The 23,463-nt window shown below is 36.9% G+C and overlaps 5 protein-coding genes and 1 non-coding gene across 13 annotated transcripts; 1 reads left to right on the forward strand and 5 right to left on the reverse strand.

Moving 5' to 3' along the window:
- Positions 1-2,119: 2,119 nt before the first annotated feature.
- Positions 2,120-2,193, reverse strand: TRNAT-AGU. The gene has a single exon. It is a non-coding gene; the product is annotated as a tRNA-Thr (tRNA).
- A 384-nt stretch (positions 2,194-2,577) lies between these two features.
- On the reverse strand, positions 2,578-6,715 carry LOC111450487. 2 transcript variants are annotated; one of them, XM_023090671.1, is made up of 6 exons: positions 6,092-6,715; positions 5,369-5,580; positions 4,300-4,573; positions 4,140-4,225; positions 3,963-4,054; positions 2,578-3,513 (listed from the first exon to the last, which is right to left on the reverse strand). In XM_023090671.1, exons 1-6 carry the CDS (start codon positions 6,449-6,451, stop codon positions 3,254-3,256), a joined length of 1,284 nt encoding a protein of 427 aa, XP_022946439.1. In that variant the 5' UTR covers positions 6,452-6,715; the 3' UTR covers positions 2,578-3,253. The 2 variants fall into 2 exon arrangements, with proteins under 2 accessions (XP_022946439.1, XP_022946432.1); XM_023090664.1 differs by having other exon boundaries at positions 4,300-4,576; positions 6,092-6,712.
- An 857-nt stretch (positions 6,716-7,572) lies between these two features.
- LOC111445517 (probable polygalacturonase) lies at positions 7,573-13,909 on the reverse strand. 5 transcript variants are annotated; one of them, XM_023083974.1, is made up of 9 exons: positions 13,510-13,909; positions 13,316-13,420; positions 13,102-13,172; positions 12,632-12,949; positions 12,431-12,551; positions 12,156-12,330; positions 11,972-12,042; positions 10,877-11,555; positions 7,573-9,104 (listed from the first exon to the last, which is right to left on the reverse strand). In XM_023083974.1, exons 3-8 carry the CDS (start codon positions 13,120-13,122, stop codon positions 10,894-10,896), a joined length of 1,368 nt encoding a protein of 455 aa, XP_022939742.1. In that variant the 5' UTR covers positions 13,123-13,172; positions 13,316-13,420; positions 13,510-13,909; the 3' UTR covers positions 7,573-9,104; positions 10,877-10,893. The 5 variants fall into 5 exon arrangements, with proteins under 5 accessions (XP_022939742.1, XP_022939716.1, XP_022939725.1 ...); XM_023083948.1 differs by lacking the exon at positions 7,573-9,104 and having other exon boundaries at positions 10,384-11,555; positions 13,510-13,907; XM_023083957.1 differs by lacking the exon at positions 7,573-9,104 and having other exon boundaries at positions 10,384-11,555; positions 13,312-13,420; positions 13,510-13,907.
- On the forward strand, positions 7,873-9,540 carry LOC111445545 (heavy metal-associated isoprenylated plant protein 35-like). The gene is made up of 3 exons (XM_023083994.1): positions 7,873-7,927; positions 8,024-8,108; positions 8,195-9,540. Exons 1-3 carry the CDS (start codon positions 7,910-7,912, stop codon positions 9,262-9,264), a joined length of 1,173 nt encoding a protein of 390 aa, XP_022939762.1. The 5' UTR covers positions 7,873-7,909; the 3' UTR covers positions 9,265-9,540.
- Positions 13,910-17,574: 3,665 nt separating the features above from the next.
- LOC111429786 (dnaJ homolog subfamily C member 12-like) lies at positions 17,575-19,195 on the reverse strand. 2 transcript variants are annotated; one of them, XM_023065833.1, is made up of 5 exons: positions 18,680-19,195; positions 18,557-18,608; positions 18,394-18,461; positions 17,751-18,196; positions 17,575-17,665 (listed from the first exon to the last, which is right to left on the reverse strand). In XM_023065833.1, exons 1-5 carry the CDS (start codon positions 18,809-18,811, stop codon positions 17,614-17,616), a joined length of 750 nt encoding a protein of 249 aa, XP_022921601.1. In that variant the 5' UTR covers positions 18,812-19,195; the 3' UTR covers positions 17,575-17,613. The 2 variants fall into 2 exon arrangements, with proteins under 2 accessions (XP_022921601.1, XP_022921687.1); XM_023065919.1 differs by lacking the exon at positions 17,575-17,665 and having other exon boundaries at positions 17,671-18,196; positions 18,680-19,193.
- A 2,093-nt stretch (positions 19,196-21,288) lies between these two features.
- LOC111449726 (ethylene-responsive transcription factor RAP2-3-like) lies at positions 21,289-22,660 on the reverse strand. Of its 2 annotated transcripts, none has more exons than XM_023089749.1 (2): positions 22,426-22,660; positions 21,289-21,949 (listed from the first exon to the last, which is right to left on the reverse strand). In XM_023089749.1, exons 1-2 carry the CDS (start codon positions 22,592-22,594, stop codon positions 21,510-21,512), a joined length of 609 nt encoding a protein of 202 aa, XP_022945517.1. In that variant the 5' UTR covers positions 22,595-22,660; the 3' UTR covers positions 21,289-21,509. The 2 variants fall into 2 exon arrangements, with proteins under 2 accessions (XP_022945517.1, XP_022945525.1); XM_023089757.1 differs by having other exon boundaries at positions 21,289-21,941; positions 22,424-22,660.
- Positions 22,661-23,463: the final 803 nt, after the last annotated feature.

Here is a 23,463-nt window from a genome sequence, read left to right on the forward strand (position 1 = left end):
ATAAATAACAGAAGAAAATATATTTAAAATTTTAATCTAAATACGAAAATAAAATTTTTAAATTTATTAAACACTAAAAAAATTAAAGATTTATAAGATATTTTTTAAGGTGGGAAGAGATAGATATAAATAAAAATATTAAAAAAAATCGAAATAAAAAAAATTAATAAATTTAGAAATTAGGAGTTATAATTTGGTGGTAGCGTGTGGGACAATGTTAAATCGGCAGGATGGGCACGTGGGAAGACGGACCACACGTACGACACGGAAGAAAAGTGGGCCAAAGTGGAACTATTTGGGCTGGGCTCCGCCGTCTTACATCAAAATTAGGCCCACTTCCAACGCACGTGCGCCCACGACGCGGTCGTGTCTGTTCATTTTTACATTTTTTTTATATTAAATTAATATATATATCAGTAGGGCTATCTAGAATCTGAATCCGTTAAAACCAAGTCGGTGCAGCTGGGTGGGCCCAAAACAATATTATTATTTATTATTTTAAAAAATGGCCTTTTCATTTATCTATTCATTTGATTAGATGAGTAAAATGACAATTTAGTACTTTTATATGCATCACAGCCGTCCATTTTGGGTGGGATGATGGAAGCAGACTTTATTATTATTATTATTAATTATTATTTTTTTAGCGTTTTTCTAATCTTAATTAAGGTTGTTCATTCGCATTAAGTGTACGATAATTCAGTTGTGTTGTTACGGAGTTTTGGGTAAGTTAGGTGTGGTGATTGGTATGTGATGCAGCTGATATGTAGGTGTAGAGCACAATGACGTACTGTTATGACTCTATGGATCAAACATTCTAGCTTATTGGATATGACCTAACTAGGTTCAGTTGCTTGAGCTACGTGATTGGTTTAGACCGTAATACACATAGGTTGATTAGATACCTAAGTTGACCTAGACTAATTAGTAGATACTGAATAGGAAGCTATTTAGAACACCTATGACAGTTCAAATACAATATAAAAAATTCAGAAGAAAGAAACAAAACCAGATCGTATAAACTAAACTAGATCTTCGGTTTCAAGATTGTGCGACTCGGTTGGAAAGACGAGCACGTGAGATTAGTAGCAAGAGAGGCATTGGAAGAGAATAATTGAAAGAGAAATTGGAAAGTGCGTGTGAAGAAAGAAAGGCATTGGGAGGGGCCCTTAGCCATAAAAATGGACAACTTCCCTTCACCAAAACACACCCATTTGCCAGCAAAATTCAACGCTTTTTTTTTTTTTTTGTCCCCTCAATTTGCATATTTCCTAGTCCTATTATTATCTTCCCATTCCTCAACCATCACCCACTAAAACAAACGAGGAAACGATGTGAATCGTATTAGTTCAAAACAGAAAAACGTCAATTTGAAACACATCATGAGAGATTTAAGTTCATGAGATTGCTCAGGATTCCAAACACGAGTTGACTTTGTGGGTTTACATACCATGCGAGCTCCACAACACAGCAAGAACGAATAGGTTCTGTTTGTTTGTTTGTTTTTTTTTTTTTTTTTTTTTCATAAAAGGACAACGGTAAGTCGTGCATGAGTTAAAAGTTGAAAAAGACAATAACGTCCCTGAAGGTCGGGTAGCAATCATGGGAAGCACCCATGTAAAAAGGGAAAAATGGGAAGAAGAGTTATGATTGGAGGGGATTGGGGGGTTGGGATGGGATGCCATGCCATGCATGCAATGTTACAAAGATCAAGAAGGGATTTGGGGAATCTTGATGAATCATAAAAATGAAAGCAAATGGTTTCTTAGTTGTAATGCGTGTGATAATTCCATGCATTACCCTTCAACTCAATTATTCATGTTTCAATATTTTTCATCATTGCATGATGCTTATCTGTCATTTTGCTATAAAATATAATACAATAATCAAAATCAAAATTTTAAATTGGTCGGCTTGTTGTTGTGGTTCGTTGACCAATCTCTGCGCCCGCGCATCGAAAAAAAAAAAAAAAGAACTGTTTTGTCGGTTAGTTTTATGGGCTGATTGGGTTTGTTTTCGGCCCATTTATGCTGTGTTTAGTGGGCTTTAGCCTCATTGGAAATAAGGCCCAGCAAGAAACAGAGATAAGAAAAATATTAAAAATCAATAAAAGGAGAATTGCTCTCGTTGAGAGTCGAACTCAAGACCTCCCGCTTACTAAACGGGTGCTCTAACCAACTGAGCTACGAGAGCTTTGCAACTCCTAAGTGAAACATTATTTATTTATTTAATTTCTGATGTACTTAATTTTATTTATTCTTGAGCTTTATTTATTCGCTATTTTTCGACCCGATCCAACTCAACCAACCCATGTATACCCTTTACCAAACAAGGTCAATTATAATTGCATTGACATCATCTAAAAAGTGTGCGTTCAAAACTGAACACTTTAAACGAGTAATATTTTTTGAATACTTCAACTAAAACAATTGGAGAGCTTTTCTTTGTCATAACTCGAGCACAGTTATAAAAAGAAGCCGAATATAAAGTTCGTTGGATACTCGAATCAGAATTATCCCCATGGTAAAAGCCAAATTCAGCCCTACACCACTTTAAACTAATGCAAGCCACCCAACAAACCTTGAAATATCCATCTCAAACTTTGATGGATTGTTGTTACATATAAGAGTTACAAACACAACAATCATGACACCATAAGTGGTGCGCTCCCATCTGTTTACATAATAATGAAAACGTAGAAAATGTATTCAACATACTCTTAAAACGGAGCACCAATTACATTTGATCACATCAACTGTTGAACACTCTGTTAATACACAGCGAGATCGTAGTTAACATACTAGATATACTTTTCACCAATATCATGGGGGCAGTGAAAGTTACAGTCCTAACCCACAATTTGAAGTAAAAAGAGCAAAAAAGGGACGGGGTGGGGCGGGGCAGGGCAGGGTGTTGTTATTGACAGCAGTTTCTCTGTTGTTGCCCACAACCACCATCAAATCCCCATCAACACTCATATCCCAACACAAGGAAGGAAGAATAGAGACTAGTACCACCATAGGGGGAGAGGATTGACGCTCCCAGAATAATAACTATATCCTAAAGCCAATCCTCATTTCAACCGTAATGTTACTATCAACATCATTCTCCCTGTACAAAACCCTTTATATGGTCAACATATAGTAATTCAGAAAATGCCATAGATCCCATATAAATTTTCACGACACTTCGAAGAAGCGAGTTTCTTTGGTAATCCCACATTTGAGCATCATGCATAACATTCTTTTCCTTATCATCTCCCGGACGAAGTATGAGATGCAAAAAATCTGTAATCGGGATGGTTCACGTTTAATGACCTGAGCCAGTTGTCGGCATCTTGCCACAATGTGTTAGCCTTTGGACATTCCTCCACACCAGTTGAATTCCAAAACGAAAATTTGAACTTGTAGGAAGCAAGTCCAAATGTTGGCAACTGTAGTTTGAGAGGCAAATTTGCAGTGTGCACCTCTCGAACTCTTGGCCAATGGAATTGCAACCCGTCGGTGCCGATGCCTGTTCCAAACACAAGCATCATGATGTCCATTTGAAAATGTTCTTACAATGTCTATCTTGTAAATGAAGTTCGTGCAAAATAGCACAAGTTAACTGCAAGTTATGAGTTGATTGTCTTACAGGCATATTGCGGCCTTAACTAACAAAATAGGTTTTTAAAACTATATTCCAAACACTCAATATATAAATTTTTTTATAGTCAAATACTACTCAATCTTCCTGCCTCAGCTGATGTTTTCCCATAATACAACCATTACAGGTGATCGAAACTACAATCATACCTAACTACACTTGACTGTAGCCATTGAAATCATTACCATAAACCAATCCACTTTGATCTTAAACTAAACAGAGCAAGAGGCACATAGAATATAAACTGGCCCAGAGAATTGATTGATGACATATATGCATAACAAAAAAAAATAAAAATAAATAAAGCGAGGAACTACCTTGAAATGCTGTAGACAGAGAATGGAAGGTCAAAAAGCAAGCATCTAGACTTTGTAGAGTTGGACCCGTGGGAATCCTATAAATTGGATACCTTCAGAGGAAAAATTACTGTGTCAGAGCAAAGTAACAGATCTGGATCATAGAGTAACATATAATCCAGAGGGGACAAGACATACCATGCCACAGATATCCAACTGGAAGGAGATAAATCACAGCTTCTATATGTTTTCAATTCAGGAAAACGAGATGCAAGGATAGTGATCTGTCAAATACGAGTTAACGTTAGTAAAAATGAAGAGTGCTCTCATGTACTACACCTAAATAAAAATACACCACCTTATCAGTTAATGGTTCACGACAAAATGGTGGATCAAGCTCCATGTATTCGAACACAAGCTGACCTTGACGGTAGCAAGAGTCACTTTCATCACTTGATGACTCGGCAGAGGGTACATTCATTTGAAGCGCTCTTCGTGACCCAGTAACACTGGAGTCCTGTATCCACTCATCCTGAAGAGCCGTACTAGTTTTTTTTCCCATCCCACAATTACTACTTCCATCACTAGTTGTTTCCTTTGAGGACTCAGCATCACTATCAGCACCACGCCTTCTACTACAAAAAACAGTACCAAATTACAAATTCACTTGCTACTCCCATATACTCAATTTTAAACAACACTTTATGTAAATATCACACACGATGATACCAATTCACGATACCCAGAAAACCCATGACCTTGCAATGGTTACCAGCTCAAAAATATAACACCACATCCATATTAATAAATCTATTATTCAGAAATGATTTAGGATAAGGCATTTTTGTAAAAGAAAATATAAATGATCAGTAAGGAAAAAGCTTAATAGAAGAAAATAAAAAAGAAAGTTGAATGAGACGGTGAAATAATTAACGGCAAAGTAGGTTGGTTAGTGTCAGACAAATGATGAACGGATATAAAGACATGCCAACTGCTATATTTTCAACCACAAATGATGGCCATCACATTCATTGTGCAAAGAAATAATTATATGAAAGATGGGAAAACAAAATCACCAACACATTCAAGCTATTATATGCATATATTGTGAAACCCAAAGTGGATTTGTTCAACACGCATCCACATAAGATGAGTGATATATAATACACATATCAATACCCAACACCCTTCAACACAATTGAAGATCCCAGGGCAATAACAAGCTTACGAACTAAATATTAAAAAGACCTGCATATTGCATCAGGATACAGAACAATAAATATAATGAAGCTAGCATTCCTAGGAATGTAATGTAATCACAAATCATAATTAGATAGGAAATGAGAATAGAAGGGGAAGTTAACAAAATACGTTGCTAGAACCGAATAAGAAATAAGAGAACATGAAGCTCAATGAATAATCCTCACCTTAAGGCAGAGGATTTTGATGGATCTATATAGAGTTGTATGCCCGACAGATATGGAACGTAGTACTGTACTACAGAGTCGCTACCATTTAACAATAGAGGGATACCCGCTCCGTATGCACTCCATTCCTTGAAAGATTCCCAGAGATCACCGAGCACAAAATAAGGAGGTGCCTCTGAGACTTCACGATTTCTCCATCCCTTTAGGCTCGTCTAAGGCCAACATCGGAGAAATTTAATGATTTGAAAATTTGAAGTAAATTCAGATTCCAAATAAAAGCAACTTAGCAAAGATCAGTATGCAACTTAACAGGACGTTGATATCATAGTCAGACAAAAAAAAAAAGGAAATTAAAAGAAGAAACTAACACTAAAGTTAAAGTGATCAAGTAGACGATGTAGAAGCACAAAAGAGAAGGGGGAGGGGCCTTAAGAATAATACTAAAGAAATCCATTGAAGAAAAACAAAGAAGATAAAACGCAAAACGAAAAGGAAGATTCCAACATCCTCGTCAAGATAAATCAACTAAACCATAAGATCTTCCTGAACCTAATAATTACAAGAACCATAATCACAGAAGTTCATACGCGAAGACTAACCAACATCAATTTCCATCATAATAAGGCACTTCCAAGTCCACCAAAAAAAATGAAACAATTGACCTAAAAAACAAACCACCAACATCAAGTAAAAAAAAAAAACACTCGCTTGACCAATCATTACCTTAGAAAAACATTGAGCCGGAACAACGGGAGTAGTGTACTCCAAGAACCGATCCAAATTAGTAGAATCAGCAACTCCACGATCAGAAACAGAGCAATCCGAGCGAGTAGACCAAGAACGACACTCATCAACCTCACTCTTCTCCAACTCATCGATCCTCGCAGTAGTAGCAGCAGCAACCTCCTTCAAATCCAAGGCAGTTTGCTTCTGCTGCTGCTGCTGCTGCTGCTGCTGCTGCTGCTGCTGCTGTTGCTGTTGCTGCTGCTGCTGCTGCTGCAAACGACGCCGCATCGCAGGTGGATGATAGAACCGATTCTCCCCACGGATTCGGGCAATCGAAACACCACCGGAGACTGACATTGCAGAAAACCACACAGAGAATCAAACAAACACCAAAACCGTGGCAGCGTACACAAAAGGAAGACCAGGTTTCCTTGGATATATACAGTGATAAAGACGATGAAGAAACTAGGGTTTTGCAAAATCTAGCGAGGGAAGATAGCTAAGAGAAACCCTTGAGCCCCATTTGTCGAAATTAGAGAGAGAAGGAAGGGAGAGGATTGGATTAGAGAGGGAGATTTTAGGAGCAGACGCGTCCAGAATCATAATTTTGAACCACTTTTTATTCATCTTCCTCACCTATCTCCGTATCCCTTGCGTAATGGCTGTGGGGTATCTGCCTCTCAAATTACCATTTTCTCCTTCCATCTTTCCTTTAATTGACGGATTTGTCCTTCCCAGTTTGACCTGCCCGGAATCTTCCTGCCCAGTCATTTTGGGCTTTATTGGCTTTAATGGGCTTTAATGGGCCGCGTTTCCGACCCAATCAATGCCTCAAATATGGGCTTTTATGAACCCAATTAATACCTACTAAACTTCAAGGACAAAAATGTCTTTTGCCCTATTTGATTTGATGTCAAATCCATATATTATACAAGTTAATTAATGATTCAATAGGATTATAGTTGATTTATTGTTGTAATTATTGATAATCAATGTGAGTTCGTTAATTATACATCGTGTTAGGACATATTTCATAAACCAGTTAACAATTAGTGCATGGGTAGTGTCAGATTATACTTGCCCAGAACGTGTTGCCCATAGCTACATGCCCTGACACGTCAAACCCTTTTTACTAGCTATTTTTTATTGCAAATCATGTCTACTCCTGTTAGACCTGAATCGTCTCAAAATGTACTACAGGGAACCAAGTAGTCATCGAACTTGCCCCGATCAAGTATTGTAATCGCTTTTGCCTACATGTTTTCAATGCAATTAACTTTCACAATACTTACTTTCAACAATTTTTCACGCCCACGTTTTCTAGTATATTTTCTCTAAAAACATGGCTCGAGACTCGACCATACGTCCGACCAAACTACTGACTTGCTCATTGATAATTGTTGTCTTAATGTCAAAAAGAGTGCAATTGTGATAGATGACATGTGACAGTGGTGCAGCAAAGAGGACGGTCGTGTAGATGGAAAAAATTTCTAGTATCGTTGCAAACATATTGATAGTCTGAATGGCTCGTATAGCCCTATATTCATGGTTTGTCATGTCAGTATCATTTTAAAAACGAGCTACAACCATGTCCGTGGATTAGGCCGCATCTTTGAATGAACTCAGCTGGAGTCCGTAAAACCCTCGTCATTGGTTTCCTGGTTGATAATATTCTTTCCAAAATGGTCGGTCTTGGATTCCTTGCATGTCCCACACCCTTTTGTTTTCCCCCCTTTTAAATATTCCCATCCCCTCTTCTTCTTTGCTGCTCTCAATAATCCCTCTCTTTGTGTTCTTTCCCCTTTCCTCTCCCACATGATTCCCGAGCTCGAGGTATTCTTCATGTTCGTGTTCGTGTTCGTGTTCTTGTTCTTGTTCTTGTTCTTCTTATGAACTATCATCATTTCATTCATTTTTGTTCTTCTGCAGAAACCGAAGATTCTTGAGATAAAGGTCCGAATGGACTGTAATGGGTGTGTTCAGAAGATCAAGAAGGCGTTGTATGGAATCAATGGTGAGCTAAATGAACCGGGATTCTTTATGTTTTTTGTTTTTCAAATGTTTGTGTCTTCTCTTCATCGATTTCTTGGCCTGTTACAGGCATTTACGATATCTACATAGACTTCCCCCAACAGAAGTTGACAATCGTTGGATGGGCTGATCCAGACAGAATCATGAAAGCCATTAAGAAAACTAGGAAGATAGCTACCATTTGTTCCGAGTCTGAACAGGCAGATCCACTAGCTTCTACTCAACTCCCTGATAATCCACTGCCTTCTGGTGGCGAAGCAGAAGCTCCTCCTCCGTCGCATGACGTGGCGATGGTCGATGGGCTACCTGGACATTCACATGTTGAGATAGCACCTGGCCAGACGACCGTCCACGAAGCTCATTCGGGCCAACAGTTTGATTTGACCAATGCTACCGTACAAGCAACACAGCCTCTTGGATCACATGAGGTCGGACAGGTTCATGTTACTCATAACCAGCCATCGGAACACGGCCATGTCGTCCACCAGAGTTCCTTGGAACCCGGTGTTGTCCACCACCTAGGACCAGAGCCTGGCCAGGTTGTCTCGCATCAACCTGAGAATAGCCACGTGGTTCATCAACTACCAGAACATGGTCATGTAGGCCATCAACAGTCACCCATGAACGGGTACGTGGTTCACCAACATCAACCTGAGCATAGCCATGTAGTAAGCCATCATCAACCACCTGATCACGGCCACGTTATCAACCAACAGCCACCCGAGCATAGCCACGGCCACGTAATCCACCACCACCCAACTGAACACACCCATGGCCATGTAATCCAACACCACCAATCCGAACAAGGCCATGGACGCACCTCAAGCCACAACTACCACCACAATATCCCAAGAACAATTCACGGGTCGACATCGACGCATCCAATGACAGTGATACACAGCTACAACACATACCAACCATCACCCTACGTAACAGAGTACATCCGACCATTGACAACCCACAAACCCTCCCCATACGCCTACGAATACATACCACAGCAGTCATCCTCCAACCATTATAGCCCGAGAATGGACCGTTACAACGACGACTATAACAACACAGGCATAAGCAGCAACAACAACGGGAACATCACATCAATATTCAGCGACGAGAATCCAAACGCTTGTAATCTAATGTAAAGTAAATTGAAGGGGAAGTGATTTAATGAAGGACGAGTTTTTGATGAACACGCAAGAGAAGAACACGAACAAGATTCCAAACGTGGGAGTGGTGGGAGAATCTGATCCTAAAATTCTATCTTTTTGATGATGGGTTGATATGATAAACCAGGTAAAGAACATTCTTGTAAAGGCGACGTAGGGAATCTTGTAAAGTTGTAAAGATTTTTATGGCTTCAATGGCTGACAGATGTTTACAGAAACAATGATTTTTATAGCTTTTAATATTTACCGATATATAACACCCAACCCGAGAGAATGAATCTCACAATCCACCCCTCTTCGGGACCAACGTCCTAGCTGGAACACCGCTCGATGTCTGATTCTAATACAATTTGTAATAGCCCAAATCCACTCCGTGCAGATATTATCTTTTTTGAGCTAAAACACGTTTGTTAGGGAGAGGTTTCCACATCTTTATGAACAATGTTTCGTTCCTCTCTCCAACTGATGAGGGATCTCGATCCCTCCCCTTGGGAGCCCAGCGTCCTCGCCGGCACACTTTTTGGTGTCTGGCCCTGATACTATTTGTAATAGCCCAAATCCACCGCTAGCAGATATTATCTATTTTGGGCTAACCCTTTCAAGTTTCCCTTGAAAGTTTTTAAAACGCGTTTGTTAGGGAGAGGTTTCTACACCTTTATGAGCAATGTTTTGTTCCCCTCTCCAACCGATGAGGGATCTCACGATCCACCCCTTGGGAGCCCAGCGTCCTCGCTGGCACACTGTTTGGTGTCTGGAAGTCCACCACTAGTAGATATTATCGGTTTTTAAAACGCGTTTGTTAGGAAAAGGCTTCCACACCCTAATAAGCAATGTTTTGTTCCAATCTCCAACCGACGTGGGATCTCAAAGTTTATTCATACGACCACGTTACACCAATAAAAAACATAAAAAGGACAAGATGAGATCTAGTCAATTACACAGCAGCAGCATGTGACAGATTCCAATACTAAATTTAGAACAAGCAATGGTAAAACACAATCGACCATGTGAATAATGTCTGAAAAATTCAAAATATTTTAATCCAGGGAAGAACATCTGAAGAACAATGAAAGACAGTGTACATTCAAACATCAGTAAGAGACAAACCAATAAGAAATCGACATGTGGAAAATGTCATGACAAAAAAACACCGAGCTTAATTCACTTAACAAGCAGCAAAGTGTCACCAAGATCCCTTTATTCCAATCACTTGGCTTCACATGAATTGCTTTTCACATCAACAAGAGTTTTATCCTTTCAGCTCTTCACAACAAATGAACAATTTACAGTGAACTTACAAAGCACCAAGCTCTTGAGGGGGGGGAGAGGGTGAAGGGAATAATTTTAAAAGAAAACGCAACACAAACGAAACCGAAAGACCTGTAAAAATCACTACCAAAAATTTCCTTACACGTGAATGAAGAAATCGAACTGTACAAATAAATCTGCAGACCGAAACATGAACGAACGAACGAACGCAATTCTAAGAGAATGAAGAAAACAAGTAATCTAGACATGTGGTTTTTATTTGAAAGAATCTTGCTTGACTTGGAGAAGACAAGGGTTGAAAATATATATATTGTTGTACCTTGGATGGCAAAGGCTTCATAAAACAGCAGCTTTTCCAGCTGAATTCGCTGCTAATGAAGAAATTGAATATCGAGTATCGAGGTCAGAACAGGGCGCCGGGATAACGGATTCCGAGTACCCAGAAACATCTGAACAGATCCAAGAAGTGGAAGAAGATGAATTCATTGAAAAGGTAATGTTGGATAAATAGATTGAAGTGAAGGGAGATTCCTGTAGCCCAGTGAAGTTTCCAGCAATTTTAATGTTTGTGCCTCGAACATTCTGCAACGTTATGTCCTGCACGATTGGAAGTGCGTTAGGATCGAACTCGTCGTCTGGATGTGACCCGAAATGACCCGAGGCACTGAATCCCGTGGATATGTTTTCCATTTCAACGTCTGATATAACTATTCCTTTAATGTAACCTCCTCTTCCCTTGGTAGTTCTGAATTCAATGCCAGTAGACGAGTTGTACAAGTGCACGTGCTCGACAAGAACATTAGATATCCCACCAGACATCTCGCTACCAAAGGCAATGGACGAACCTGAAGACGACTGAAGGTGGACGTTTCTGATGTGTATGTTTTTAGATGGTCTACCATAGGCTATACCATACTGATCCCAGCCGCTCTTCAAGACGATGGCGTCATATCCCGTGGCAATGTTGCAGCCCTCTATGCATACATGATCAGAAGAATCTGAAAGCACCAATCAAATTTTATTTAGAAAAGGCGTCGTCGCCTTATTAATTACAAGCAAAAATGAATGAATCGCATCGTACTTCTAGATTTTAAGTCCGGGTTTGATCATCATTCTAATAAATCATTCTAATCATGATGCTGTCTAACGAGTCATCTTTTCCAGACTCAAACCCGAATCATAAGAACTTGTTTTCCTTAAACGAGCTAACGACATTCAGCAAACTGCCCTTGATATCTTTCTCGATGGCATCTTCTACTAAGCACTACGTGGTGTGTGTGCGTGAGAGACAGAGAGAGAGCGAGAGATCGATTAAAGGAGATATTCTTCAATGGTGCTCGAGCCATTCGGCCAGAGGAGCCCACACTAATAGTCGAACAAATGACAATGAGGAAGCTGAGAAAGCATTTCAAACCTGGGACTATTCCAACAGTGTAGGGAGATTCAGAAGGTGCAGAGACAGAGATGTTGAAAACATAGACATTACTGCACATGAAACACTTATGTTTCAATACAGATTCGCTCACAAATACGAACAACGTGAACCGAACAAACAAAGGCAGAAGAAACTGAATTCTAGTAGCTACGTTACGACATACCTGCAGTAAACTGGATGGATATTATAAGCAGGAGTATTCAAGAAACTAAGGTTCGAAACGACTACATATTCCGAATCCTCAAATTCCACGAGGTGAGGACGGCTATAGTTTAAGGAATGAGAAGTGAACCAATCCCACCAAACCAAACCCTGACCATCAATGACACCATCATCACCTAGCACATCGAAAATCAAGACAATAACACATGTTCATACGAGTGAATCGCATACGCACAAACTAGATTCTAAATCAAGCGTGTCGAACAAATAACAAACCTGTTATTACAACATCGTGTAAATTGTAACCATTTATCAAGCTCCGGTATCGTTTCCCTGGAACTTCAACACCTCTACCATACGAAGGTAACGGATTGACAAGTTCCCAATGGGACGGGTCCTGTGTTTAAGATACGATCGATAATCACAAAACAAATGCCTAAAATCAAACACTATGTTCATCCAAGAATAAGAACATACCTGAGAGGCAAGAATGGTAGCACCTTTTTCCAGAAAAAGGGTAAGGTGGCTAGTGAGATTAATGCTTCCAGTGAGCCATTTTCCCGGTGGAACATAAAGCTGAGCTCCACCCTTATCAGCGAAGGATTTGAGATAGAAAATGGCGTTTTGGAAGGCAATGGTGTTGAGAGTTTTGCCATCACCAACAGCCCCAAACTCCAAGATAGACACACTGTGTGGCCTTGGATCTAATATGGGCTTAGAATTGCACTGTCCGGAGAGCTCATCACCAATAATCTTCGCAGCATTGCTCAATTGTAGCAACAGCAGCAATGCCACCTAAAGAATGAAACAAAAGAAGCTTAAAAAGACAACAATGGTGGAAACCCAGATAACAAATCGCCCAAAATCGCAAGAAAAGAACTAATCCGACAAGATGAAGAACAGATCAAAGAGGAATTCAGAAGAACATCAAATCTGGAAATCAAAACCTGCGAGAAAATCAACATCATCAAGGAAAGGGATACAAATCAGGAAAAGTCAAAAAGGGTTTCTGGACCATCTGTAAAGAACACAGACATGAAACAGATGGTGAAAGACATTGAAAAACAAGGGTAAGAACAAAAGGGGTTCTTCAGAAATCGACATAAAATGATTCGTAAAACAAAAAAACAAAGAAAACCCAGATAAAAGAAACGTACTTACTAGCATCCTCATTGGTCAAAGCCAGGAACGACAATGACCAAAATGAAGAGAAATCGAGATGAAGAAGGGGCAAACCAGCAGCAAACACGGCGAGGCAAAGGGGAGCTGAAACCGGAAGAACATAAACAAACGGAGGAATCGAAAGGGAAAGTGAGGCAAATGATATAAATGCACAACCAAAATCAAGAACTTACATAAGGAAATTGTAGGGAAAGGAAGGAAACGAGGGCAATATACGCTGTAAAAACGACAGCCGAGAGAGAGAGAGAGAGAGAGAAACAACCAAATCCACCCCAAAACTAAAAAGAAGGAAAAGAAGGAAACGGGTGAAGAAAATCTGCCTTGTTCTTGCTTGGGAGAATAAAATCAAAAACAAAAGAAAGGGGAAATTTTGATTAGCAACAACATTAATTGCCACTAATTGACAATTACCCTGTTTGTGAATATGATTAATAACGTCTATCGCCGACAAAATTGTTTGAAACGGCCCTCCATCACAGCAAAAGGGTTTTGCCCTATGCCTATGTCTTCCTTCTCCTGGACTTAAAATTTGGGCGTTTCGCCTCCAATGCCCAAAACAGAGAGAATTTGATGACGTTTGTTGAATCCACAAGGGCTAAAAAAAACCAAATAACCCAACAAACCAACCCTATTTTTTCATTGTCTTATCCCAATGGAACAACTCCCAACAATCACATAATTCACGTCTAAAATAGAGAACACTTAACTACAATACCATCCCAGTAATTAGTCGATGCATGTTCAAAATTTTTCAATACAATCCCACACGAAGGAGCGTCAATTTATGATCAAAATTATCGACTCGAACAGTAAAACGGGACGAGTGGTAATAGGAAGTGCGTGAGAGAGGGTGCATGGGATGGGAGCAATGAAAGGGCATGTGGGTTGACAGAAGGAGAGGAGAAATGGGACCCATGACCAATGATAGCGGGGATGCCAGCCTGGCATCAATCAGTTGACAGAACAACATCACCCAACAAACAAACATACAAAACACAAAACACACTAACGAACACATCTTCTTCCTCCTCCTTAAATTACTGTGTTTTTTTCTTATTTTATTTATTTTTTACCATAATTATTCCGAGTAAGAGAATGCTACCATATCCGAACCAGAGCAATCCTAAAAATAAAATGACTTAAAAAAATGTTTAGAACACTTAAAAGTCACTATCTATACTAACAAGATGCACTGTCTTTTTTTTTTTGTTGTTGTTATCAATTCTACATTGGCTGACTTTTTGAAAATTTTTCTATAATATATGTGAATAAAGACAAAATATATCCTAAATATTCGGGTTGGTCTGTAAAAATAGTTTTCACTCTTAGAAGTTAGAAGTAAGTAACATAGCTATGAGATGCCGGGGAATATCGTGCTAATCATATGCCGAGCTTGAATTCAGAATCCTGGGTATGGGTCGTTACAAGAAAAAATACCATTTTTTTTTATGAATATTTAAAAACGACTACCAACATTAAATAAAAAATCATCATGGTAAAACCTAGCTTGTTCGAACTTAATTCAAACAAGCGTTTTAATCATCACTGTATATCGGTATTTTGTCTAATATTCTAATAAAAATAATTATATTTTGAAATAGTATCGTATCAGTAGCGTTTAATTTTAAATTAAAATTATAATAAGGCATAATCTTCATAATTACATCAAAATATATGTATATTTGCATTAATCAACGATGCTTTGACAAAATGATTGATATATATATGTAATATTGTGACCAACTCATTGATTGTATCATCCTTTTCATTATTTTGTTTTATATGTTCAATAAAAGGAACATGAAATAATTCAATTTTCGGATAAAAAAAAAAACAAAAATAAATTGGTATACGTTATAATTGTTTGATAAAATTCCAACTCGATAAATTATATTATATAATTTTTTAAACCACTTTATCGCAAAATTATTAAATGAAACCGTCACAACATTCATAATTATAAATTCAAAATACTTCTTGTGAGATCCGACGTCAGTTTAAAAAGGGAAACAAAACATTTCTTATAAGGTGTGGAAACCTCTCATATGTTTTTAAACCGTGAGGCTGACGATAATATGTAACAGACCAAAAAGATAATATCTGAATTGATACCGTAAAAAAAAAAAAAATCTTATAATTTGGAATAAAAATACTCTTAAAATTTTTTTTAAGGGTTTTAAAAATTTTATTATTATCTTTAAAAAAGAATTTAAACATTTCAAAAAAACACCTATAAATTTTTTAAATTGATAACCTTTTTTAATAAAAGTGTTAATATTATTTTTAAAATTAGAAAGATTAATTTAACTTTAAAAAAATTGGCAGTGGAGGGTGGCTGATGAGTCAGACCAGTCAGACACGTCAGCACATGTACAGTCATATAATGTTTTTTTTTTTTTGTTTTTTTTTTTTTCTTGGATGCGCTTACCGTTAATTTGTAATAATAATTATTATTTTTGACTAAATATATTAATTGGTATTAAATGTTTATAATATTTCAAAAAATTTAAAAAAGTTGAGACCGTCGATATTAGCATTGGAGTTTATTTTAGATTTCAAACAACTTAATCCATAAATAGAAAGGGAACAAAATATTGGTTTTATTCATGCCTTGCCTTTTGTGTAAAATAAATCAAAATTTTCAAATATTTATTTTATTTTCTTATTTTAGTCGTAATTATATTGATATATTAACAACGTTATTAGGTGACAAATTTTAAAGTTCGGGGACTTGATTTTCTGTCTCTACCGCTCAGCTCTCTCTCTCGCTCGTTATTTCAAATTCCATTAATTTTTTATTTTATTTTATTTAGTCATCTTATTAATTTTTTTTTTTTAAATGATCTTTCACCTACTCAAAATCTTTTGCTATATCGATCATTTTATGCATGTGAGTACGAGAAAAAAATATTGTAACGAAATTAAATTATCAAAATCTAAATTAATTAAATGAAAATTAAATTGGCAAAATGAAATCATCCCCCACAATTAATTAATTTGAGTTTTCTTTTACAAAACAAGGAATACATGATAATGGAAAGGACACCCTTTATCCATACCCTCTTCTTGTTTGTATATATATATATAGTGTGAATTTAATTTATTAAAAAAATAATCTATCACGTGGTTCTAGTCATTTTACAATTTAAAACATATCTATTTTCGAGAACTATTTTCGAGAAATTTTAAAACTTTCACTCTGAACAGCAAACTCTCGTACAAACCATAGATTATAGAGAAATTTTCTAAAATCATGAGTCGGCTAAAACATATTTTGAATTACATACCTTTTTGTGTATTTTCGAGATATTTTAAAATTTTAAAATTTTCCCAGTGAACAGTAAACCATCTTTTAACCGTTATTCTCTCACTCTCTGCTTAGGATGAACCAAATTCGAGAGGAGCTAAAAAAAAGAGATATAGATCTGATTTGACAAATCAAATAAAAATAGAAGCGATTGATTTATGTATGAATATTGAAGTTAAAAGGCTAAGAATCATAAATGTGGAAAAAAATATATATGGGAAAATAAATAAATAAATAAAACAGTAAACCATCTTTTAACCGTTATTCTCTCACTCTCTGCTTAGGATGAACCAAATTCGAGAGGAACTAAAAAAAAAGAGATATAGATTTGATTTGACAAATCAAATAAAAATAGAAGCGACTGATTTATGTATGAATATTGAAGTTAAAAGGCTAAGAATCATGAATGTGGAAATAAATATATATGGGAAAATAAATAAATAAATAAAACTATAAATAGGGTGTGTGGTGGGGAATTGGAAGGCTGAATTTGAATGGACAAATGAAGCCAAAGCTCATTCAAAGAGAGACAGTTCCCACTCTTGGGAGTTGCCTCAATCCGCGACATGCCCACATGATACCCGAGTCTAGAATAGTTATGAGAATTATCTCTTATGTCAATTTTTGTGGAGATTGAAGAGAGACGAGATATGAACGGGAACTGCCTCCCATGTTAATTCCTATGTCAATTCCTATACTCTAAGAAATTTATTTATTTTTGTGGGGACTAAGGGAAGACAGAACATGAACGAGAACTTCTTCATATGTCCATTATTATTTCAAAGAAATTTTTAATCGATAATTTTCAGGATAAAATATGTAAATGTAAGTTCATATTTTTTAATATTGAAAATTTGAACACAACAAAATTTCAAAACAAACCCAAATACCAAAAAAAGGAAGAAAAGTTCTCACCCACTTCAATAAGATTTGGAACTAATCATAAAACATTTTAAGAACAGGCCAAAAGTTAATCAAAAGACAGCGGGGAAGAATTTGCTGTAACTTGAAAAACTCTAAAACAGTGTGGAAGTATGAATTTAGTTGCTCAAAGAAGAAGAAACGAGTTCTAATCAATGGGATTTGCTATCATTTGAATAAACAAAAGCTGATTGTTTCTGTAAATGAAAGCTTTCTGATCTAACCTCAAACAATGGGTACTCAAACTGCCCCCTACCTTGTTCATACTTCAGCGAATTCCCAGACCGAAAACACCGAAAATTCTGCGGTTTCGGGTGGATTCGGGTTCGAAAATGAGGGTATCCTTGACTTACATAATCAGAAGGGTTGAAGATTGGGGATTCTTTGTGGTTTATGTGATGGAATCTGCTGGTGTTCTTCAGCAAACAATTCTCAATCACATTTGATTCTTCTCTCAATCTCTCCTTAATGTTCTTGACGACTCCATGTTTGTTGTTCTTGTTAAAGCTTCCCAATACATTCAAGGCAGTCAAGTTTGTATAAGGAATTGTGTTGCAATCAGGGCAGAAATTCTTCATTCTATCCAAATCAAATGCCGTTCTCTTCACATTATCACTCAAACAAGCATATCCCTACAGATACCCATTCAAATTCCTCAACCTCTAAATTGATATTGCATTAAAGTTCATCAAGATCACGAGTAGTTCGTGATTAAAGAAATTAAATGCAAAACAAACAAACGAACAGTGATCCAAAATCCATCACAAAAGAAAAAAAAAAAAAAAAGCAAAATCACAAAGAACATTTCAGAAAATGAATCGAATCGAACCTGAGAGACAAGCTTGAAGGCAAATTCCGCTTTGGGGTGAGGGTTTTTGTCTGGATGAAGTTGGAGAGCTGCAAATCCAAAGCACATTCTCATGAACAAAAACGAAACAATCCAAAAACTAAACAGAATCGCAATGGAAAGAGAAAGAAAAGGGAAATCCCACCAAGCTTAAGATATCTCCTACGAATGGAATCGATTCCAGCATCTTCTTCGACCTATCAAAATCGATTAAAGAACAAAGAAACAAACAAAAATCCATGAAATCAGAAGAACAGGGGAACCATACCCCAAGAAGGCGATACCAATCGAAGAAAGGGCGGCTAAAATGGCGATGAGCGCAAGAGACAGTACGAGCGGAGAAGGAGAAGATTTCAGAGGCCAAATGGGATTTGAAATCGAAACCGGAATCGGAAGCCATTAAGAATGGCGATGGCTGGGGAAACGGGAGGAGGTTGAAGAAGAAGACGAAGAAGAAGATGGAGCGGGGAAACGGGAGGAGGCAGAGTGAATAATTTGATTTCTTCTGTGTTTTGAAAGTGGGTTCAGTTGGTTTTGGTAATTTGGTAATTCGGAAAGAAATCCGAAACAATAAGCCAACAAAAATTTGACACGTGGAATTTAGCAATGCTATATCAGCCGTTCATCTTGCATTTGGTTTCACCTCAACCGTCATCAATTATATTTTCATTATTAATTTATTTTGATCTTAAATTTTCTTTAATTTTAAATCTAATTTAATCTCTCCCATTAAGTCAACATGATTTAAAATTAGTAACTAAACGACTTAACTCTTAAATTCTAATATATAACAATTAACTTTTTTTTTTAAATTTATTTTAAAAGAAAGCGAAAGTATCGATTATATATTGTAATGATTTATTTTATATAGTTGTAAAATACATTTGAATGTTATTTATTGAAATGTTTATCCATTAATATATATTTAAATTGACAGTTATATTTATATCAAAATGTTACAAAATAAAATTAACAAAGAAATGCCCAAACTTATATGTTACAATAAAATGAATTTAAATTCAACATCTAATGTTTTTGATATTCTCTCGATCACATCTAAATTTATGAATATGAAAAACTATGTTTATGAAATTCGAGCCATGACAAGTATGAAACATTAGTGTAAATTTGTTTTTAAGTAAAGAATTAATTAATTTTTTTTTTTTATAAGTAAAACATAAAACATTAATGGCAAAATTGTGTGATAGGATAATTAACTTGAACTAAACAATTTTGAGAAACTGCCTTCCAAATTGAAATGAGAGGTCTTTGATGATGAGAAAGTGGTGCATAAATGCCTATAGGTATGTAGGCAGAGCATATCATAAGGGGTAGCAATGATTTGGTTGGGTACCAAACTCAACCCAAATAAGAACAGCTGAACCATACACCAATTTTTTATCCGCAAATCTATACCCATTGGAAATATAAAAAGGTGGAAAGGGCAAAAGAGTAGGTGAAATTAAAACCCAAATGTCTTGATGTTTCATTTATCTAACAATATCGATCAGTGTAGGGTGGGGGAGTTTGTTTTGAATAATGGAGTAATAATTTGATATGAATTGAATGTTCTTTTTTCCCCAATTTCTTCTTGTTTTTTTGTACACTAATGGCCCCCAAGGTTTTACCATCTCATATTTTCTTCTCCGTTCATCCTCTCCCTCTGTACTTTTCCATGCTTCATTTATTTTAAGCCGCACAGTTTAATAATTGTCAAAAATTAATGCAAGAGTCTGGTTAATCATGTTTGTCCGAATCACTCTCTGGCAATTTGACCGAACAAATGCAGTGATGTGAGGTGATGTAACTTGTGTATCTAAAGATTTTCTACCGTAAAACTTATATTCAGCCTATGAATCCACCATGGGTGTTGACTTTGGAGTTAAAACTTAGACCAAGGGTGCCTATTTGGGGAGGTAGTAATTACCATCCTCAGCTAAACCAAATCCTGACTACTCGCTTCTCCAAAACCACCATAATTAGGTCCTTCCTCCTGATCGATAGCCTCAAATGACTATCATAACTTTGTTTTATATATGGAGGAAAAAAAAACCTTGGATATTATCTAATTAGATTATAATGGTTGAATTTTCTTAAACGAGGACGCAAATTGAATTAGCTTGTTTGATTGATCGTAGTGTTACTAATCTCTCCATTAGAACATAATCAATCATAAAATGTTACTAATCTCTCCATTAGAACATAATCAATCATAAAATGTTACTAATCTCTCTAGTTCTCAGTCAAATCAACTTGTTTGATCGATCATAAAGTGTGCAAATAACAAGAAACCCGAATGCGAATATATTAGTCAAATAACATAAATAAAATAAAATTACAAGTCTAACCCAACAAATGATATTAGAAAGGAAAAAAAGGGATTAAATGGAGAAATTTGATAGGGCCCCATACCGGAAACGGACGGGCCCAGCTCCCCAAATGATTCTAGTAGGGTGGGCGCTCACTCGCCTCATGTACCGTGAGTTCGTAATAGTAGAATCCGCACGACAAGTCATCTCTAAACGAGCATTGACCCGTAGTCATTTACTCCCTAACAGGTAAGACAAACATTTCATCAAGCCCTTACGCCTATTTATAGGCCCCTCATCCCTTCCCTTCCGTCAATTTATCGATGTGGGATCGCTTCCATCCTCAAGTCTTAACGCCCTTAAGCCCAATAGAGATATGCATCAATATATAGTAATTTTATATATTTTTATAATTATTATTGAATTATGTTTAAATTCATCGTTATAAATTAAATTTAAATTTTATTTTTCTTAGATAATGGGCCTGCCAAGTTATATTATGGCCCAACAACTTATTTTTCTTATTAGGGATCATTATTTTATTATCAATTATAACTATAACATAACATTAAACTTCACAAAAACACAACCAAAATACCTTAAACTTTTGTTTGATCACAACACATAAACACACCATATACTATCACCAAAATATAGACCAAAGGGTACTGCCCAAATCTCGATTTCTTTTTCATGTATAATACATAACCTGTTTAGTCAAATTTTTAATAGTGATCATTAGAGACTCCGGTCTATCTTAGATTTTCCTAAGAAGTCGATCAACTTAGATTAGAGTATGCGATTTTGTTCTTGATAGGCGAGAAGCTCATCGACCCACCAGAGGTCTGGTGTGGGTTCTGGGTCGAGACACAAAAACGATTCCAAGCGCGAGATTTGGTCTTTGAGTTCCACGTCCGTGGGTGTGGCGAGGGGTTGGGGCTGTAATGGAAGTGGCGGCTGTGGTGGCGGCGGTGGCGGCGGCGGGTGAGTGAAGTTGAGTTTGGCCTTTTTGCCTCTGATTCGTATGGCAGCTTGGTCGTAGGCTCTGGCGGCATCTTCGGCGGTGTTGTAGGTTCCAAGCCAAACACGGAAGCCCTTCTGTGGGTCTCGAATCTCGGCGGCCCATTTGCCCCATGGCCGCCGCCGGATTCCTCTGTATTGGTTTTTGCGAACTCTCTTCACCTTCTCCTTTTCCCCTGCTTCAAATTCTTCTGGCTTCTCGCTTTTCACTGATCAATATTAATGAAAGATTATGAACGATGGATGAAAAGAAAAGTTCTCATTCGGCTAATTTAGAGAATGATCTATTGTCTCTATGAAGTTTTTGGGAAAGCCTAAAACAAAGTGATCGAAAGTTTATGCTTAAAGTGGACAATATCATACCATTGTGGAGAGTAGTGTTCATCTAACATGGTATCAGAATCATGCCCTAAACTTAGTTATGACCAAGACTTCAAAAGAAAAGGAGACGAACACGATTAAGAGGAGGCGTACTTTGTTCGAGGAAAGGTGTTAGATGAAAAGAAAAGTTCCACGTTAATTGAGAATGATTCTGAATTTATAATCTTGAAATACTATTTTTATTAGCACGAGGCCTTTTGGGAAGTCCAAAACTAAGCAAGCTTATGTTTAAAGTAGACAGTATCATTGTGAGAGTCATGTTCATCTAATCATTTGTATTTTTATATTAATGTTTTTTTATTACCTTGAGAGAGTCGACTCTGAACCTCCAGACGATTGGCCGGATTGTTGGGGTCGGTTTTGCCGGACAGGTCGGAGAAGGTGTCGAGTTGGGGCCAGAGGTGGTTGTTGACGACGGACTTCCCGGAGGCTTTTGGTGGGACGAAATCGGAGGCCATGGCTCCACCGCACATCTTCACCAACTGAGAGAGAGAGATTTCAGAGAGAATTGAGAGAGAAAAAGAGAAAGGCGGGCGGTCAGCGAGAAGAGTATGAGGAGTGGAGAGTGAAATGGAAGGGTATTTATAGTGGAAGAAGGCGACGGTTATAACTCCTTTTATTATTATTATTATTATTATTATTATTATTATTATTATTATTTTAATAATTTAATTAATTTTAATTTTTAAAAGATTTAATTTCTCAATTAGTTAAAATTCTCTTAATATTCTTAATTTACTCTATCTTATTTTTAATACACATTTAAAAATGAGTCTACCATTCATTTATCGCTAATTTTTCAAATAAAAATGATTACTATAAAAAACGGTTATTAAACATTATGAACTAATAACTTTAAATTTGTACGGGTCGTCAAAGGTGAGGTAACAATGACAGAATTCAGTTCTCATCAATGGTGGACAATGACAGTTGCTAGAAATGAAGTGACAGTGGATGACGATGGACGTGGACGATGGTGGCCCATGGTGGGAGGCAAGTACCAAAAGAAATGAAGGTAGTGTGAGGGTACTTTTGGTCATTTTGATACTCCGTTTTACGTTTATCTCTTTAATTACTTTTTGCAATGGCCGTTTCATTTACTTCAAATTTTGTGCCCGCCTTCTCTCTCCTTCATTCCCACTCGCCTGCCGGCTACCTCTCTCTTTACTCTTAATTTCTGCCGTCTTTCCTCTCTGTAACATTTCTAGTGAAATCATATCTTCAACGGACAATTTTATGTCATGAGAAGCTAATGGTAACACATGAAAACCGACCATTTATTTATTTTTGGTCCATCAAAATGTTCTTTTTAGGTTCCTTTACTTTTTATAAAATAATTTTT

Source organism: Cucurbita moschata, unplaced genomic scaffold, assembly GCF_002738365.1.
Source record: "Cucurbita moschata cultivar Rifu unplaced genomic scaffold, Cmos_1.0 Cmo_Scf00001, whole genome shotgun sequence".
Taxonomy (NCBI): domain Eukaryota; kingdom Viridiplantae; phylum Streptophyta; class Magnoliopsida; order Cucurbitales; family Cucurbitaceae; genus Cucurbita; species Cucurbita moschata.